Raw genomic sequence first — 21,314 nt, forward strand, 5'->3', positions numbered from 1 at the left:
TTCGGAAAATTTGAAAAACTGGCACCGGGCACCTTTTTTACAGCAATAAATTAGTGAAAAATCATGGAAAATAGTATAATATGTGACTAAAAGTTATTTCCATGCTTAAAATGTTTTAGTGGTGGGAGGAAACTTATATTTTTAACAAGCAAATGCAAATAACTATTACAAAAATATGTAAGAAACCTATTGGTTTATATACTAAAAATTACAATCCGAGCAAACGTTTTGAGTAGATACCTACTTATAAAATATTAAAATATAATATAGTGTAAACCGTGAAATCGATTATAACACTGCTGCAGACAATATATAGTGGACAATGCGAGAGCACACAATAATAATAATATTATGATGGTACAAATTAAATTATAACGTAACGTAAATGTACGATTATTTTTCAAAAAAAAAAACCTATAAATACACATTTAAAATCCGTATAGAGCAGCGATACACACTATGCCATAAATCATAATATATTATAATTTATAATTTATATTTATAAATTAATAATGTGCGTTTTTGTCGAACCGCCCATCAAGATCTTATCTCCGTTTTCGAATATGAGTAATATAATATATTATTATCAGGATGTTGAGGACTTTTGCTTCTTTTTTTTTCAACATCATATATGATGCATTGATGCTTTCCAAACTTTATTTTTTTGTTTAAAAATCAAGAAAAAAAGTTAATTATTAGCCATTAATTACTATTATATTTATATATTTTAAATATATTTTTGAAAAAGTATAGGTATGAATATTTGCACCATTAAACTTACTTTAACTTAATTTACTTTTACGAAAAATACTTAAAACAACATGTTCAATTGTTTTCTAGATTAAAATCGGTTTTGAAATTTAAATCAAAATCATGTACTTATGTTTGTAAATTTAAATTTTAAATTTTAAAATCAATAAATAATTTTATGATCGTTTTTTAAATATTTAGGTCTATAATATATACCATTGTTTAGGCCATTTTTTATTTGTTAGGGAATTTTTATAGATTTTTTTGGGGCATCAACATCCGGGCCTTAATTTTTATACAACCACCGCACCGACAAGCTATTCCAGTCAGTACCGACCTATAATGTAATTATTATAACTACTATTTACTAAATATATTATTATCACACGAACGCCATCCATACTTCCCTAAAACAAAAGATCTTTGCGTTCGACGAATTCGGCCGATCTGTGGTACGTATTACCACCATCACACTCGCCGATATATTATAATCAATAATAATATAATAATATATTAATAATATGTTGTACACATGTACAGGCTGATTCACCGAGTATGCGCACGCTATTATTTTTCTTCAATTATGAATTTATTGAAATGTTGATTTTTTGTAATTTTTAATTAATTATAGATATTTAAGGACCATACTTAAAAAATCTTAGAATTTGTAGTACTACTTAAGGAGTGTATTGTGGCGATGAAAACTTCTGTTTTTCAAAAAGTTAGAACCCTGACCGATAGTTTTAATGATTTTTATCATAAACATATATTACACAATTTATAAGTGTTGAATTTTAATAATAATAATAATAATAATTATATAATGGATTATTTTTTGGATATAATATATTGACGTAGGTACCTAATTCAAAATGTGTACAAGAAGTTTGTCAGTTGTCAAAATGTTTATAGTTTTATACTAAAGACAATAGTTATTAAAAATGGTTTTATAAAAATTTTAAGTAAAATATTTAATATTTGATCTTATATATTGATTATACTTGGACCATTTTTGCAAATTATGAATGTTAAAAGATTAATATTAATTATTTAAATTTTCAAATCACGTCATATAGCACCCGTATATCTCCCAAACCCATTATCTTGGACCAATATTTACCTAAGTACACAAAGTTAAATAACTCAAAAACTACACGTTCAAATTTTAATTTTGATACGTCACCGGGTCACCGTTTTAAAAAAATATATCGACTAATGTATAGTGTATACTATATATAATTTGTATCTCCGCAGGATCCTCATTATTTTGTTGTACAATAAATTCTCAAGATTATGTAGGCATTTGAAAATTCCAAAAACCAGATTTCCCATCATGAATTATTAGTGGCAAAAAAGGTTGAGCTATACGGCACTCTATACGGCTCACAATAAACGCGTGCCGTAATGTATGCGAGATAATGAGTTTTAAAAAAAATAACCACTCGTCTCGTTATAATGTTATAACGATCGCCTCTGTGTATTGATGGTATACATACACCTATAGTTCTATATCTACACCTATAGTCCTATACCTACTTGTACCGCGGTTACCGATTAGAGTAGGTATATAGATATAATAATATTATGATTCGAGACAGAACTCATTACGCCCGAGAGAACTGTAATCGTACGACGAACTAGAGCGCGACTTTTGAAAACCAACACAATTACCATCGCGGTTGCAGAGCCCACAAGCGTAGCGTGATGAATTTATCTGTTGGGGGGGGGGGGGGGCTATAATATATTTTGTCTATAATATTACACAAATAATGTTTCGGTTAAACAACATAATATTATTATATTTCCAAAAATGTGTTTCAAAACTTTCATCTAATTCCGCTTGTCGCTTGACAATACTTAATTAACTTTTATAAATTCTAATTGATTTGATTGTTAATTGAATGAGGCAGATTAGAACGTGTCTCATAGGAGGTGGGGTACATTTGATTAAAAATAACTTAATGATTTGGATTTTATCAACTAGAAAAGTATCAACGGTTTTGGAACTATAATTTTTTACATAGTTTAAAACTTTAAAGTCATGATTCAAAAGCTTAATATGAAACACAAAACCGCATTTCTGAAATGAAAATTATTTTAGTTTTTAATAATTTTGGTCTTATTATTTTATATTGCGTATTTCGTTAGTTTTTTGAATGGTGGAATACGTTATTAATTGAATGTTTTTTGAGGATTTGTATACGGTGGAACCTTAATAAGTCAAAATTCAAGGGAAATGAAATTTTTTTGACTTGTCGATGTTTCCGTTTTACTAAGGTTACAGAGGACAATGTAATAGCATTTAATTTGATTTATTATAGTTTTCAACTTATCGAGGTTCTATAATATATAAAAATCGAATATCATCCTAATACCTACTTAGTTATTAAGTGTTTATAGTTTAGATGAGTGAAATGAACTGGCATAACATTATATTAGATACATATCCCACAAAATGTTTCACCACTACTCTGCTCATTAAAACTTTAGGTTTCACTGGCTATTCGCTTAAAATTTAAATTTACACATTGAAATTCTCACAAAAATATTCCGCTTTAAAACACGAAATTTTAAACATAAAGGTAAGTACTGTGATTCAAAAACTTTAAAACTTTAAAAAATGATATCTATAATGATAAAAATAGTAAAAATGTCATTTTTTATCAAAAATGCTGTTTTCTGATAGTTTTAAATAATATAACAAAAAAATATTTCCAAGTATACGTACATTATACTTTTCAAGAATATGAGTGTTAACATTTAAAATAATAACCATGTTTAATACCAGAAGCCAGCGCATATTTGCGTAGTTATTAATTTTATGATTTGCATATTGATGGACAAGTCAGACTGATAAAAATGATGTAATTTGATTATTTAAGTTTTTTTTTTATTATTATTAAGTTGTATATTTTTAAACATTTTTTTTCAAACTTATTGTTTAATTTTTTAATCTTATAAAAAAATTAATTTCACTGTTTGTTTTAAAATTGTAGTTTGAATTTTTTTCTCAATTTTTAGTGTATTTTAATTTTGTGTACATTAGTGCATAGTTTTTATTTCATTCAATTCACAACACTCATGATTACATGTTATAATGGCGTGTCACATACTTTAAATTTAGCAATGAATATTATTATATATAATATTATACAACTATACTATAAAATAAAATTATACTTAAGTAAATGTTTTTTATCAGATGTTTTTAATCAATCGGGAAAAAAGTAATGACTTTATATTCTGCACAAAATCATCCTTTGCAGGCTTGGAGTCTTTCTTAAATTCGAATTTTGTTACATTTTTATATCAGTTGCTATATTTATCATGCGTAGTAACATCATTTGTTATTATGGTGAAAAATATAACCTAAATATACTAATAATATTATTAAATCTGCTAAACAAAAATTCTACTTAAAATTACTTAAAATTCCTCAAAATGCTGTAAAGTACATTTTATTTTTTACAATTATGTTCTAATAAATAGTACTTATGTCTTTTCCAGACGAGGGATAGTTAGGTATTGTGAGTGTTGTGATTATGTACAATGTAGGTACAGTAACTACGCACAGTAAATAAATATCTTAATACTAACAAGTAACAATTGTAACTATAGGTACTGATAAGTGGTAACTAACGTTCGGACTGATGGATATAGGCACAACGAGGATGTAAGGTGTTCAAAACTTATATTTAGGAACCTATAAAAACGGAAAACATGTTTAACTATTATGGCAAAAATTGAAATTAATATGAAACAGATTAAATCAACAAAGTTATAATACGTTTTTTGTATTATAATATAATTAATTATAAATATTTTATATTAGCCATTATTATAAAATACCAAAATATAATTAGGTATGTATGTAAATATCTTTATACTTATAATTTTAAAAATGGCATGCCAATTGTAAAAACATTTAGATATTTAACATTTAAGCATTTAGATTTTTTACGTCAGTTTAAGTCAAACAATTTTTTTTTTTAATTATTGTTTATGGATATTAATAGTTTATATTATTTTCTTAAGTACGTTTGGAAACCGGAAATATAGTACGGTCACAGAGTGTTAAATTTTTTTTATATCATTATTTTCCCACGTTTTGATATATTTAAATTTTACAAGTCATTAAATATTCAATAATCTATTCATATAATAAACAGTATTAAATACATCATTAATTATAATATGCATTTGTTATTATTTTTTGTTTTCAGTGTCATTGTGCCTAATGCAGAATGTATTAAATCTGAATTACTGGCAATGTGTAATGAAAAGAACAGATCAATGTCCAGACATGGATATCAAAATATTTTTGTATTCCAGGTAAGATGATAATAATATAATAATGAATATCCCACATTACTATTTAATTTTACCAATAGATATCATATATGCATTTTCAAGGCAAAGAATATTCAAACAAATCAAATCCTTAGAAAATCATTATAATACTACCATGCAGCATATGCTGTATAGTAATTATGTTCGATTTTAAAGGTTTCTAATCTTTCAAACTAGGTGAAGGGCTTTATTTTAAATTACTTTAACACACTTCAAAAAACTCAATTATTATATTTTGTGTAATTTTGTATACCTACAAGAAAATTAACACTTAATTGATCCTCTAATACCTTTATAAATACGTGTACAGCAGTGTGATACGAACGTTTTTTTCCAATTATAATGGAATAAAATAATTATTACAATATTTGAGTTAAATGAAATACGGTTGTGACAAATAGTTATCAACCTGAATCTGCAGAGCATTTAAAAATATAATGAAATAATTAAATAAAGAAATAGGTAGGTAGTATAAAATATAAAATATTATATATAAATACAATATTGATAATAAAATAATAAAAAAATATAAATAGTTAAATTATTGATAGGAACTTATAAGAAATAATATTACATTAGGTAAAAAAACGATTGGTATACAATAAAAAAGAAAGAATTAACGTCATTATCTAACTTGCCTCATGGTTGTGTACTTGTGTTGTATAGTCTTATAGACAGAAAACGATAGCTCATTACTTTTTTCTATATTATTATACGCTCGTAGTAAAGCGTAGGTACCTACTTAGTAATAAACAATATTAAAGTGCCTGGAAACTAATATCTCGGACTAAAATATATCATACGTAGCTCGGACTCCATTCTTTACAAGTGTTTCTTGAACAAGATATTTGCTGTAGTTTGTAGGAGTAGGACAACCACATGGTTGTGCCTACTCCGTTCTCTGAAATTTGGTCGAAAACCTAAACGCGTAGGTACCTACTGTATTACACTATTACCATCTTGCGCGTTTATAACATTTCGTTTTAGATTTTTTTAGTAGGTATACCGGGAGTATAATGTTAAAAAACATAATAAAAACGATTACACCGTGTAAACATAGTTGGTACGTGTTTGTTAACTTCACGTTATAGTATGTAAATAACATACGTGTCCACTCTCGTTTTTAAAAAAAAAACAAATATTTTTTACGTGACTGTAATAATATAACATTGTATACATTGACACAGTCAATTAGATTACGCATATGTACGATATATATACATAATATTCGATATATTATATTATATTATATTGTGCCGACCCGACGACGACAACTGCGGAAAATCCGATCCTGTCATTTCTTGCTATTGAAATAATATTATATTCGTGTGCAATCAATAAACACCTCTCGATTGGAGTGCATTGTGTGATCGAAGAGGTGTAACAAATCAATCACTCCGCGATCCATATAAACGAGAGTGACATTGTTTACTTATTTATTATACTTTCGTCGGTAAGAATTCCACGTACCATAATACACTGTTTCGTGAAAATAACGGACACTTCTGCAGAGCAAACCGTTTCCAATTCGGTACAGATTCTCAGTATACTTACTAGGAACTCCGCTGCAGGTGACGAAAAAAACAAAAATTAAATTTTGAGTATAGGTGCTTCCTTCGTATTGCTCTCATTTTTTTAAATCACCCTATACGAACGAAAATAAAGGCACTTTCGAATATTATATCAATCTGTGCTTTGAAATGTATATTTATTTTTATACACTGGATTATAAATTATTCACATTATGAATTATTTCAAACATTACTTCAATACTTTATTCAATAATCAGTGGCGTAATTAGGGGGGTGCACGACGGTGTGCTTGTAAGTAGGTACGCCGCGCCGTGGTGCCTGACGATGTATAGCTGGTGAAAAGATATGCTTTTGCACCTGCTCAAGCTGAACTTTAATCCTATTAAAATATAATAATATTTTATTGATTTGTTGAATTGTTTTTGATAAGATTTGACACCACAACTGAACTAATAATAAATATTATCGTTATGTAATAATTTTGTTATCACTTGTCAATAATTATAGCATTGCTCATTGATTATTATCATAGACAATAGACTACATTTTAACAAAATAACATTTTAAAATATACAGATTTTTATATTTGCTTAATTGCTTGAAATCAAATATAAAAAGATTGTAGGTATATGTAAGCAAAGCGATCGACTTCAAATATGACTTAATTTGTCTTTATGATTATTGGACCATTGAAAGTTATTGTAATTACGCCAGTACTTTGTTTATTATATTATAGTGTTTATACTTGAGTGTAAAGTCAAACAAAAGTACAAAACTTTCGATTATTTCTGAAAAAGAAGTTAATGCTATAATCTAAAATCGATATAGGTAGGTACTGCAATTTGAAAGCGTTATTATATAAACCCACCGACAACAATATTATTATTAGAAAGTATCATATCGAAAAAAACGTACATTTTTATCGTCTATAATTATTATTAGTACTAATTAGACGTTATTTATTTATTGTTTATAACTAGAAATTGCCATTGTTTTATCGGACAAGAGATTCTATTCTCGTGTATAATTATATACACCGTGCATTGCGATTTCACAGTTGAAGCATTTTGTACGAAAATTATACAAAAATCTTCTTTTAACTATTAAATAATTCCAATAGGTATACCGCCGCGCCGGTGCAGCATGAGCATACAATAATAATCGTATTAAAATTGTTCAAACGTAAATGTGATTCGTTATTGTTTTATAATTGCTGCAGTCCTCGAGGCTCATTGCGTTGCGTTGAAATAATTTAAATTATATTGAAATAATTAACAGTCGCTGTCACACATTTATACGTAATCGACACTCATAGACTAAATAAATAATACAAATTCCTTAAGGGGATGATATTAGCTCACTATTTGTTTTCTCTCTCCTCTCTCTCTACAATCGTAACATAATTATTATATTATGCAATGGTCGCTAGGGGCAACCTAGGTACTATTAACGCAAAATCGGTGAGAAGAATCCCAGCACAAAAACATAGGTATATGAATGTTCATATTGAAAAGATAATTTGTTTGGATGTTTAGATGTCATTATAAGATAATATTAAATAAGTCGTTTAGACGTATACTTAAGACGTTACATCCAGTGCTTGAATTATTGAGGAAGCACTCAGGGGAATCTAATTAGAATAATAATAAAAATATATCTATTTTACTCTATATTTATTTATTGAATTCTTTATTTATATAAATCCTTTCAATTAGGGGGTGGAGCTATTTTAAAAGTTTTTTTTTTTGGGGGGGGGGGGGGGTTAAGTCCCTCAGCCTCACCACTAGTCGCGCTTATGCTTATATGAGAATTTACCCAACTCTGTCGTGTATTAATAACTATGTACCTATCATAACTCATAATGTACCTATTCCGGAATTTAAACATTGAATTTTTTTACAGCGGTGCTAAACGGAAAAAATTGATCGATGTTCGAAACAAGAACACACTCCGGTACAGCGGTTGGGATCCTAGCAAAAAAAACGTCATCATTATTCACGGTTTTAATGGAACAGAAAGCAAGACCCCGATGACAATCATCAGAAACGGTTAGTGATCCATACTAAATAATAATATGAAATATTGTATTTTGATTGTTATTACTTTTATCGCGATCAATGATTATTATTATTATAAATTATAGTAACTAATAATTATTATAACGAAGCTATTAGTATACATATAAATGTATAATGTTTACCTAGTAGGTACCTACGTAGACAGATCATTATTTCAACGTTTCACCGTAAAATGCAAACATCGTAAACGAAATCGTTTTTAAAACCGACAAATTATAATAATAACATTATTATACATACACACAGTATTTTAATGAACAATTAGATATACCGTACAGAAAGCGTCGGCCTGACCATGGCCGCAAGGCTGCGAACGCGCCCACCCCCGCCCCCCCACCACGGCACCACGGCGGGTTTTGTGTTCAGGGGCCCTGATAGTACTATATGAATATTGGATATTGAATATTATTATATTACGTTCCATTATAATTTATAATACTGTTATCATTTTATCAAAATTACTAATATTAAGAAAATCAAATACATAAATTAAATCGCATTAATAAATATTACCTAAGTTGTATAATACTATAATGTTATAAGGCGTATTATTTATATATTTTTTTATAATTATAAGTAATTACTAAGTGAAGGTTACTATATAGTTAACGTAAATGTGAATTTTAAGTAAGATACTTTTAAAAAAATATATAATATTTTGCACTATACTTACTTACAAGCATTTTTTATAATTTTATGAATTAACATTATTTGGGGTCCTCCTGAATAAATGCATCCGGCCATCCAGGGCCATTAAAGTACCAGGCCGATACTGCGTCCAGTTGTATTTATAATAAGTTGGTGAATGTATTTTTAATTAAAAGTGGACGACGCTGTTCCTAAACATTATTAAATATTAGATATACAGTCACTCGTTTCGCTTCACTCGTCTTCAGGCACAGTCTATACGGCGGAATAGTAGGTATACCTATAATGTTCAAAATTCGATCGTGACAATATTGCAATATTATTTACGCACTATTATCATAGGCATTCGAAAAAAGACTTCAACCGTTGTGTGTTTCAACTATAAGTTAACTACCGTGGAGATCTCGTGGTTGACCCAAAAGGCAAAAGTAGTCACGACTTTAAGAGTTTTTTTTTTAATAAAATCGTGTGTGGTTTCTAAAATATATTCTAACAGTTTTTCTTCTGCTGTTTTCAGAAACTATAAAATAAAATAAAATACCTTAAAAATAAAACTGTAGCAATACACAAATAGCAAACTACAGTCGTGTCCGAGATAAATCTCGAAAACTAATATTACGTGCGTCTATTTCCTAAAGCCAAAATAACATAATATTCATCTTAAAATTATGCGTAATGCCGGAAAACGAAAAAGAGCAAAGGATCCGCAATTGACTTTCATATATTTATTATACAGTTTCAATGGCGAATATCGTATTTGAGGACGTCAGCGACTCAGCGTATAATATTTGTTTTATCTCTCAGACCCTCAATCGAGCGATAAAACGGAGATATAAAACGGGTTCTTGTAATATCGTTTTTTGATTTTTGAATTTTGAGTAATCTTAGAGTAAAATCGATCATTACAAAAATCATATAGACTTTAGAAGATAATACTTTTGAGGCATTAACATATCGGTTTCATATTTTATTAATATATTCGACTTAAATCCATATATGCCACAACCTAAAAAATATTTTTATCTATATTTTTTTTAATAGGTAATTTGACACTATAGATTATTCATAAAAAAAAATATAATTTTTTGTGAATTCACGTATTGTCCTGCATGTTAAACGTGTGTTCCATAGAGAGGAAACAAACAGCAGATCGTTGACATCCTGCTCTTAAGATTTTATGCATTGTGTTTTCTAGTTTTAAAATAAGACACTGCAATGTGGATAAGATTTTTATGAAATCTCCACTGTTTATTGTAACACGAATATTTCTATGATCAGCCAGTGTGCGCGTATTATACGTTTATACTTATCTATTACTGTACAGTGTACAATATCGATATAGGTATAAATATAGTCGTGACTGATATAACATGGTTTCATCCACATTACCAACTATACGTCCGATCGTAGTGCATCTAATCCACAAGAAACTCGGCCCCACGTTGAACGTGACAAAATCTAAGCTCACTCGTAGTCAAAATATAATAAATAATAATATTAAATACGATAATATTATACTTCCCGACGTCTCTTGTAGTTTATTGTTCGGAGCCATCATAATAGGTAAGTAGGCATAATAATATATGCTGCGATCGGCAGTGTATTGTTTTTAACGGTCGTATTATTATTATAGGTATATTATACTTAAAATAGTTGTATCGTGTCATGTTGGAATATCTTGTATAGCAGGTAGGAATAGTAGGATTCTAAATTTGAAATATTTCGCCCTTCATAAATTTAAATGAAATTAAAAAAATATATTTTTTATTTATTTTAAACGTATTCGGTTTTCGTATTCAATTGATTACACACAGAAACGGTCGATAATAAATTACTTATCAACCAAGGTTTACGAATTACTATTTTAACTGGTATGGTATTATATTATCGGTTAATTTGTCAAACTTATCAATTGGGTCCATTTGGCTATTATTTATTAGTGTTATATACAGTAAACTAACTTTTAAAATGTTCACTTGCAGTTAATGACTATAAACTTTTAAATACAATAAACTATTTTTTTTTATAAATTGAATATTTCAAAAAAGTATATTTAAAACCTTAATAGCAGATAATCGTCCACGGGATGGTGACCCATTTGTATTAATTATTAAATTATAAATTAAAAAATACAATTACAATTATAAAATTTATTAAGTATAATAAACCGAATAAAATACAAATGTATTGTTTATGACCCATCCTTGGAGTCATAATATCCAACCCATCGCTTGCGATTGAGGTGAAAACAAAACACTTTTGTTTTTATCGTGTCAAACAAAAAATAATTATATTCTCCACACTATCATTCTTTAACCTTATAGGCTTGAGTCTATATCGTTTAATTTTTGGTTTGTATACAATTTTATATTTTCCAAATAAGTATTTTAATCTTGTAAATTTAAACACAGTATTATTTTAATCGTCGAAACTAATTGACAACAAAGTTTTAAAATAAGGTACTATTATAATAATCTGTTTGTATATAAATTAATAATAAATAATTGGATTCTTATATCTTTGTTATTTTGTATTAACCTCCGCCGCCATGCTTCGATAATAGTATATGTCATGGTTCAGAAGCGGTACCTACCATGCATACCACAAAATAAATATGAGAGTAAAGATAATATTATATATAATTGCATTTTCGTGTGCTACAGCGTACCTGAACCGAAAAGACTACAACGTGTTCACCGTGGATTGGGAGCCGCTGACGTTCTTCCCATGTTACCTATCCTCGCTGAGCAACACCAGGCTGGTGGCCCAGTGCACGGCCCAGTTCTACGCCCACCTCACCTATTCAGGAGCATCAGCGTACGACATACACTGCGTCGGCCACAGTCTCGGGGCCCACATATGCGGCATGATAAGCAACCACTTGACGCACAGACAGCACAAGATCATAGGTGCGTATTATATATATCATAAGTTCATAACATATCTTCGTATTCCATGTCATTAGCAATGGTGTTCCCGGGCGAGGGACTGAAGGAGTGCAAAGGGGCACCACCACCATTGGTCGTATACTTATAGAATATAACAATATAAAAAAATAAATATTGACCTATAAATAAAAAATATCTTAGAAGAATGAAAGTTTTAGGATTGGACATAGGTCTTAGACTCAATAATATTATATTATACTAGCTGAACCCATGCACTTCGTTGCCCATTAAGTGTACCAACTATATGTGACTCAAACTTTGTTCAATTCGTTATTTAATATTCGTTGTATGGTTTCAAAATGAATCTTAACTTTTCCGTTGCCCAGAATAAAAATTCTGATTCGCAGCAGTACATTATCAGGTGGGCAATCTACCTAGGGTAGATCGCGGACCCCGTGCTGTATGTACGTTAGTGTATGATTTAAATTTTAAAGTATCAAAGTTATACCAAGTTTGTCGTATTCTACCTATGATGGATTGATATAATCAATTAATACAAAATCCTAACCTAACCTAACCGTACTAAAATCAGATAAATAAACGCAAACACATACAAAAAATTCATTCAAATCGGTCGAACCATTTAGGAGGAGTTCAGTCACAACACACGTACAGTAGAATTATTGCGCTTAGCAACACATTCTGCGATTCATTTTTATATTATGTGAAATTAACAAACATACCCGATTAACCAATAGCAACCAATATAATATAATGCACTGTTGCGAAACTGTTGTATTTTTGACATACAGATTTGAGATTTCCTACCTTTCCCCGGTGGATTTTCCTAAAATTTTATTTCGTAAAAACCTTTTCCTGGCAGTTACGAACATCTTAAAAAAAAATTGAGCCAAATCGGACCAGCCGTTCTCGATTGATGAATTGTTATACATTTTTGTCTCCATTTTTATATAATATAGATTATAAGTACTTCATAAAGATATGTAGGTAAATTGTTTGTAATGAATTAAAATAAATAAAAAGTTGTAAAATTGTTATAGATTTCAGTAAAATAATTTAATATTATACATCTGGTCATATAACAAGTAAAATTTTATTTCTAGTGTGCAATAAAACAAATTTATTTTGTTTAAGGCTTTTTTATTTGTACTAGTCCTTTGTAGGAATACTGGCCTCCGTTTCGACCGTCTCGCAATCACATGGAAAACTTATACAAATATAATGATACACTAAACTCGGCAACGTATATTAAGCCTTATCTGCTACGTCGCAGCTTACACACCTATATACATACAAATAAATACTCAAATACACAATATCATAAGTCAAATTAATATAACCATTCGTATAATTTATACAAATAATATATAGCATATTATATAGGTTTCGGTTTCCTCGGTGAGTCTTCCAAGTTCTAACACACGTGAAATAATATTATTGGTATAACATAAATACGTAGGTAATCTAATATAGGTGTAGTAGGTATACTTGATATTATGCATGCATTATATATAGGCATGAGATTTTCTCACGAACGCATTTCGTGAACCTCCGCTGACCGGGTTGAATGCATATACAGGTACCTTGTTAATATTTTTCTCTATTGTTTGGATAAGTATACCTATTTTGTATTTTTGTTTATTACACGATACCGCGTGTCCCGGACATTCTCGGTATTCCGCAGTAACTATATCGTGCGTATAATACTATAATACAGCTATATAATCAGCGTTAAAGTCTCTACGAGATGGTCTTAGATCTTTATACTAAATAGGTAAGTAAATCGCGCTCTTAAAAATACTAGCTACCTATATGAATATAATGTAAACGTAATAAATTAAAAGTGCGCGTTCCTGGGATTGCGGCCATGGGTGTTTAGCGATGCACTTACCACTTGGCACTTACGTATACTTGCATACACACATAGACTCAGTGGCGTGGTGAATGGGGTTTTATGACACCTAGGCGTCATGGTGGATTATTTTTTTTTTTGGGTGGGGGGGATGGTGGGGTGGTTGAGTACATTATGGTAACCAATAACATACAACAAAAAGAGGGAGTAGGTACTGAAATATATTCCGGGTATCAAGGTTTATAAATGTTCACCACGCCACTGCACATAATGCATACATACATGATACATACATACATACATACATACATACATACATACATACATACTTACATACATACATACATACATACATACATACATATATACATGTATTTATATATTTTATTATGTATATACATTATTCGTGTTGTTTTTTTTAGAAAGTGACTACGACGGCAATGCACTTGAACTTGTAACATATTATATATTTATATCGTGTCATAAATTTATGGTATACGCGTGTTTTCTGACGGTCATGCCACGGTGGGTGGCTGCAGGTCTACAACTCGATTACATTATTAATGATATTATATCATGTACAGATATTAGATTATTCTTTTTATAGTCCGCGACTACGGTACCTATATGGCTATATCATACTGGTAAGTGGTAATCATAAACATATAGACCACCTCTTTTTACTTTATTTTAAGTTACCCCGGCACGTCCAATAAAAATATGACGTTTATAAAAAATAATACACGATTTCCGTATGTCAACATAATGTTATAATAATATATCAAAATAGTTTCACCGAAAATCGCTTTGCATTTTGAAATTCCGCAACAACACAAAATCGTTTCACGGTTATGTAAATTGGACGACGGTTATTGAGTATAATATAATATATCGTGGCCCATAGATAGCAGGACGGATGCAGTACCTATTATTAGGTATTATTATTTTTATAATATTTTATATATTATCCGCAACCGAGACGTTTTAGTACCGCAGTATTCGATTATTTTGCCGATTTTCAAATAAGACACGACGTAAACTCGGCACGACGATAGTTGCCTCTCTGGTTTGAGAATGCTATCATTATTCGGGTCATTACGGAAATAAAAAAAAACAAAATTCCATAAAACAGCATTATACGTCAATGTTTCAAAATGATAAAACATCACAATATATATTCGTACATTGACGTGCGTGTGCGGTGTGCGTATGCAGGCATGTGTATTATATTTTTATACTCATATCTGCTTTGCTTTTTTAATTTGTTTCTAATCCACTTCATTCCAACCATTCGAGTGTCATCGTGCGTTCTCGAATCGACGAAAAAATACGTCAAAATTATATCCGAGGTTAAAGTTCGAACTCGCGGTACAATGTCAGAAAAATGAAAATACGACGGTCTCCGAATCACGTATATATACGTACCTATACCAAACTCGAAGATGACGTCCCGACGAAGAAGATTTCTGGTAAAACCTGTTTTTCTTTCTTCCGGATAAATGGGTCACGTGTGTGCAGAAGACGTGACCTACTATCTAATATAAGATATTACGCATGTATAATAGACATCTCGAGATGTATATCGCCAATTATCGTATAGGTACCTATAATTATTATTCCGAAAGATATCCGTAAGAAATTTTTATCATTTTCGTTTCTATAATAATTCAGTGTACCAGCTACATAAATAGTATGGACCGGCCGTGACCGTGAATTTGGCAGTGGGATTTTTGTGGGTACCTACCTATCGCGTGCGGCATTCTTCATAACTTTCCAGTTTCCTCTTGGCCATATTCGTCATTATACACGTAGGTACTGTGTAAAATATAATATTATGCATAATATAGTTAGAAAATATTTTCGTTTGGCCACCACACGGTAGACATCGCACGAGATGTGAGTATTTAATCTTCTATTAATTTTTAATTCGTTCATAATCATAACATTTATGGTATGCATGTATGCGGTATACGCCGCTGACTGAAGTTAATTCCTACAGTTAGGTCGATTACCGGATATAAGTATGTAACTTGTTCGACAAAAGTACGAATATTATAATCGCGTTCAATATAAAACGATTTTTTCTTATCTTAAACCGTACCTATTTAGGTATATTATTATCTCTGGATATTACCTGATTAACGCATGATGCGAATTCATGAATACAATATTATTTAGGTACCTATATTACATTATTACGGGTGCAAAGCCCAGATTTATAAATGTATGCAAACAAAACCACTCCACCAATCGTTAAGCAAAAAAAAAAACAGTTCATTAAAGTCAAAAACGTTATTTTCTATCTATCCTTCACCCATATCGTACCATATCTGTACCTACTTATAAGTGGTCCATGTAATGGACGTATTTTGTGAAAAATAGAATTAATATGCATTGGACGAAATTACGATTGGACTTTATTCATCGGACCCAATGTCTGTAATGTAGCCAATAAATATAATTGGATATTGAGTATAGTGTGATATTTAGCGTGATACATAAAGCCTGATATTCTGGTAAAAAAATCAATTAATAATTTAATTTTAGAGTTATTTCCAATAATATTGGTGGTTTACGTATCATGTTATTTATGCCGTACGTATATTATCTTAATTTATCAAATTTTATATTAATTTTTTCACATTACTAACCAGATTGTAAAATATTATCTTGTTTTGAATTAAATTTTTAAAAAATTTGGTAGGTAAGTTATTTTTTGCATTTTTATTATTTTTAATATTTTTTCCCATGTGATATATAATATCACTTGTTCACTTACAACAATAATCATACATATTTGAATTATTATTGTTGGAATATCTAACTTTAAAAAATATACATACATTTAACTTACTGGTACAATAATATACGTATATAATAATAATATAGGTATCTATTATACTTGTCGACTAATAAGAAAAAAACGGACGTACCTAGGTATATTATGTTCACTGACTCAGTATAATGTATTCACGGATGCCGTTAAAAAAAAACCTAACAATTAGTCAAGATTTAATATCTTGGTGTATATGTACTATGTAGTTCATAAATCGGTCAATATATGATATTAGGTAGGTATATAGCTGTGCACATTTCAACGAAACGTTGATTAATAAATAATGATACCAAATTATACCACGCGGTGTGTGAAAACAAAACTAAACGATTTCAGAGTACCTATACGAACATAATACAAGATTTAACTCGCGGCTAAAAAACACTATTTCGCCTTAATTACATGTACTATGCATCATAATTGTTTTCATCTCAAGCGTTGCCACGGTGAGTAATGTGAAAGAAGATCGCATGTTAGAATCAGTACGATTTTTGACCCATTTGCGACTTTTTTCTGGTTCCGTGGTTGGAGAAGGCAAGTGAAATCCGACGTTTGAATATCGCTAAATAATTTGCTAGGGGTGAATTATAATTTGTTCTAATATTATACATAATAATCTATTACACGAATTAACGAAACCGTTAAGTATGGTCATCGTGTTACTATGTATTTATATTCTAAATGTCTAAGTATATTTAGTTTAGAGAGTACAAGTACAGTTTGCAAGAGTGTGAATCCCACAGATGCTTTTTTAACACGAATATTGACATTTTGATAGTCTTAGGCATATTTAATGACAATAGCCCTCATTTTTTTCCGATTCTGCATAACTATATACATATGTACCTATATAATAATATGTCTTAAACATCTTAAGTATTCAAACATTATCTTCTGAATTTTCTTTTAGTTACTTGATATTTTCACACTATTTTCTAGTTTTTATTTTATTAAAGAAAAATTGTTCAGTTATTAACACTTCATAATGTTTAATAATAGTATATACATATTATAATATTTTAAATCTGAGAATAGGTACTTATTTTAGCAGCTCTGATCATATAATAGACTATTGGCAAATATTTTTGCATTTAACGCAAATTATGCCATTGATTTACCGCGTAATATGTACAATCTACAATGTACTGAGCGTCTGTGCATAGATATTATATTATGCACTCACCAGAACCATTATTAGAAACTGCAGCAGGAACTATATGTCTATATTATAGAACCGTGAGATCGTAACTTCGGCAGTCTATAGTAAATCGCCGAAAAAAGGCTCGATAAATTTAACTGCCAAAATAAATTTACGGCGTACATACATTTTTATTTATTACAAATGTATTCTTCTCTATATTATTATTATGCTTCAATGTTAGTACCTAGGTTAAATTAATAAATATCTTTTCGTGCCATAATAATTAACAATATATTATAATATATTGCGCCGGGGAAACATTATACGGTAATATTATATCCAAAGTAATAACTATAATATCGTACAGTCTTTTTTACCGGTAAAAATACACTTTGTTTTAATGTATAGGCGGTACCTTACCTTTAGGTATATTATATTACACGTAGGATCACCACCGTCCTACCTACGTCGATGACCCGTATTAAATACGTATGAAAACATAATATTATTATACAGAAATACGTTAGACTAGACGGACTAGAAATACGTTTGGTTTTATTTAAGTATCAATAATAATTTACAGATTCCTTTCGTATGTATTTTCTCTTCCTATACTCATTCGCACACGCGCTCCGCGACTTTCCCTGATTATCATATACTCATGTGTAGACGGTGACGACAACGACTCAGAATTATAACTATATATATTATATATATATATATCGACTATCATGGTACCATACGATAGGTTACGATTGTATATAATTTCGTCGTACTGCCTACAGGGGTGTGATCATTAGCTTACTAAATACTAATACAGTTAGTAAGAGTTAGTAAACCATCCATTGCGGAATTTTTTTCTGAAATGCATTTTTTTAGGTCAGTTAGGGTCACCCAATTTCTGTATTTAAACTTCCTCAACACAAAAACATGATAGACTACCCATAAACTATAAATAAATAATATTTTTAATTTCTTTAAAAAAATTGTATGAGTGACGACGCGTATAGAGTTCGTAATTGTATTAACACGCTAGTACGATTTCAATAATTGTGTAAACCTACATAACAGTATACCGTAACAATAATGTCATTATGAATATAAAATTATTACAACTTAATAGCTCAAACATGGACATTTTCTTGGAAAAATTTCAATTTTTTTTATTTTTATCGTACAAAGTGACCGTCAAAAACTTTGTCATTGTAAAACGAGTTGGGTATAATTTACAATAGACAATATTTTGTATAGTCAAATTCCAAGGCTGGGCAAGTTAATGATTTTTTTTAACTCAGTTAAGTTAAGTTAATATGCACCAATAACAAAAAGATAAAAGTAAAAAGTTAATTTAACTATACTCAGTTAAGTTAAATGTTAACACACACTCTTTGTTAACTTTATAATAAGTTTAAAAAAAGTTAGTTTGTTTATACAACGCTAGCGTACTTTTTTTTCTAACCCAAAACTAAGTTATAGACTATATTATTTATACTTCATACAGTATTTCCATATAAGTTAGATTGGAATGATATACATTTTTAACTTTAAACAATTCACGTAAATATTTTTTGACATGAAAACGGAATAGACTGAAATATTGAAAAATAATAAAATTAAGAACAAAAAAAAAATTAACTTAACTTACTTCTTAAAATGAAAAATCAATTCGTTAATTTTACATTAATTAAAAAAGAAATTTAGTAAGTTAACAGTTAAGTTAATGAAAAGCCAAAAGTAACTAGTTAAGTTAAAAAGTTAAAGTAAAATAAACTTTTTAACTTAACTTTAACTATTTAACTCGTTAATGCTCATTGCCCAGCCTTGTCAAATTCTACTAAAGAGGACGCCACACCCGCATGTGTTGTCTCCATCTTAATAGTGCAAATTTACGCTAAGCAGATCACGTTTAGCTCAGTTAGTTTAAAAATTAAAGTGAATCGATATATTAGGAAACTAGATGGTAAAAACATTTTCTGTGTTTGTATGTTGGTTTTTTACGATTATTTAGTTTTAAATGAGTTATGAGCATTTTTAATTTACGGCATTTACGCTATTTTAGATTATCATCATAACTTACACTCAAAAACACACAGACACAGATAATGTTCTTACCATCAAGTTTTATAATAGGTCGATTAACTCTAATTTTTAAACTAATGATACTAAACATGATCTGCTGAGCGTAAATTTGGTATGTACGCACTTGTAAGACGGAGAAAACACAGCGGATGTGGCGTCCTCTTAAAATTTAGAATGAATTAAATACTAAAATAGAAGTCTCAATAAATATTGAAAGAAGCTTACAGAATAAATTGTCACGTGTTAGTGGTATTATTATATCAGTATATCATTTTAATGTTGACAAAGTATAAGATTTGTAAACCGAATATGCATGAATGTTTAATATTAGTTAGTGATCTTTAAGCAAATTTAACAAAATGAAACAAATTGAAAAGTAAGCAAATTGAAGTTAAAATCAAAAATTTAGCAAAGTTGATTTCAAGTAGACTTGACGAAATATTATTCAAATCTATTTCAGAATTCGTATTGCTTTACTATATCAATCGGTACGTTTGGCAAATAACATATCTAAAAACCTATGTCACCAGTGTGTTAGACAAATACAGATAATCACTGGGTTGAATCCCCTTAAATCGATTTCAGGTTAGTATTGGAAAACTATCCATAAAGACTATCTAAAAACCAGTATCGCAACCAGGGCTCAAATTATGGGAGAGAGGGCTGTAGCTCTCACCTAATGTTACATGAAAAGTAACCCAACACACCCCATATATATTTACTTAAAAATATAAAAAATTAACATTTATTTACTCAAGTCTCAAGACTTAAGTTTAATTTGTCATAATAATAATAAACTATATACATAATCTGTTCATTGCATATATTTTAAAATGATGTATCATAATCTTACCAATATACCAACAGAAATCGTTTCCTTAAAAACAAATATAGGCATATAGCTTATGATATTTACCATAATATTTATCGTAAGCAATATAAAATAATTATAAACTTTAAATTAAAATGTAATTATTTTTTAAAGTAAAAATTTAGTATGTTTTGACTTGATGCCTGACTATTATTATACACCTGGTATTTTGTAAAAAATATTTAAAATGTAAGTTAAATAAAATAAAAGCACAATATTCTATTGTGTTTATAGCTCGAAAGATATACCAAAAAAATAATATGCGTAA

The 21,314-nt window shown here is 29.3% G+C and overlaps 1 protein-coding gene across 1 annotated transcript in view; it reads left to right on the forward strand.

Moving 5' to 3' along the window:
• Positions 1–21,314, forward strand: part of LOC100168142 (phospholipase A1) — a 56,391-nt gene that overhangs the window by 25,254 nt on the left and 9,823 nt on the right. Inside the window, exons 3-5 of the mRNA XM_029488329.1 lie at positions 4,974–5,082; positions 8,535–8,680; positions 12,022–12,267. Coding sequence (XP_029344189.1) covers positions 4,974–5,082; positions 8,535–8,680; positions 12,022–12,267 — 501 coding nt within the window. The remainder of the gene's footprint in view (positions 1–4,973; positions 5,083–8,534; positions 8,681–12,021; positions 12,268–21,314) is intronic.

This window comes from Acyrthosiphon pisum, chromosome A1 (assembly GCF_005508785.2).
Source record: "Acyrthosiphon pisum isolate AL4f chromosome A1, pea_aphid_22Mar2018_4r6ur, whole genome shotgun sequence".
Lineage (NCBI taxonomy): Eukaryota > Metazoa > Arthropoda > Insecta > Hemiptera > Aphididae > Acyrthosiphon > Acyrthosiphon pisum.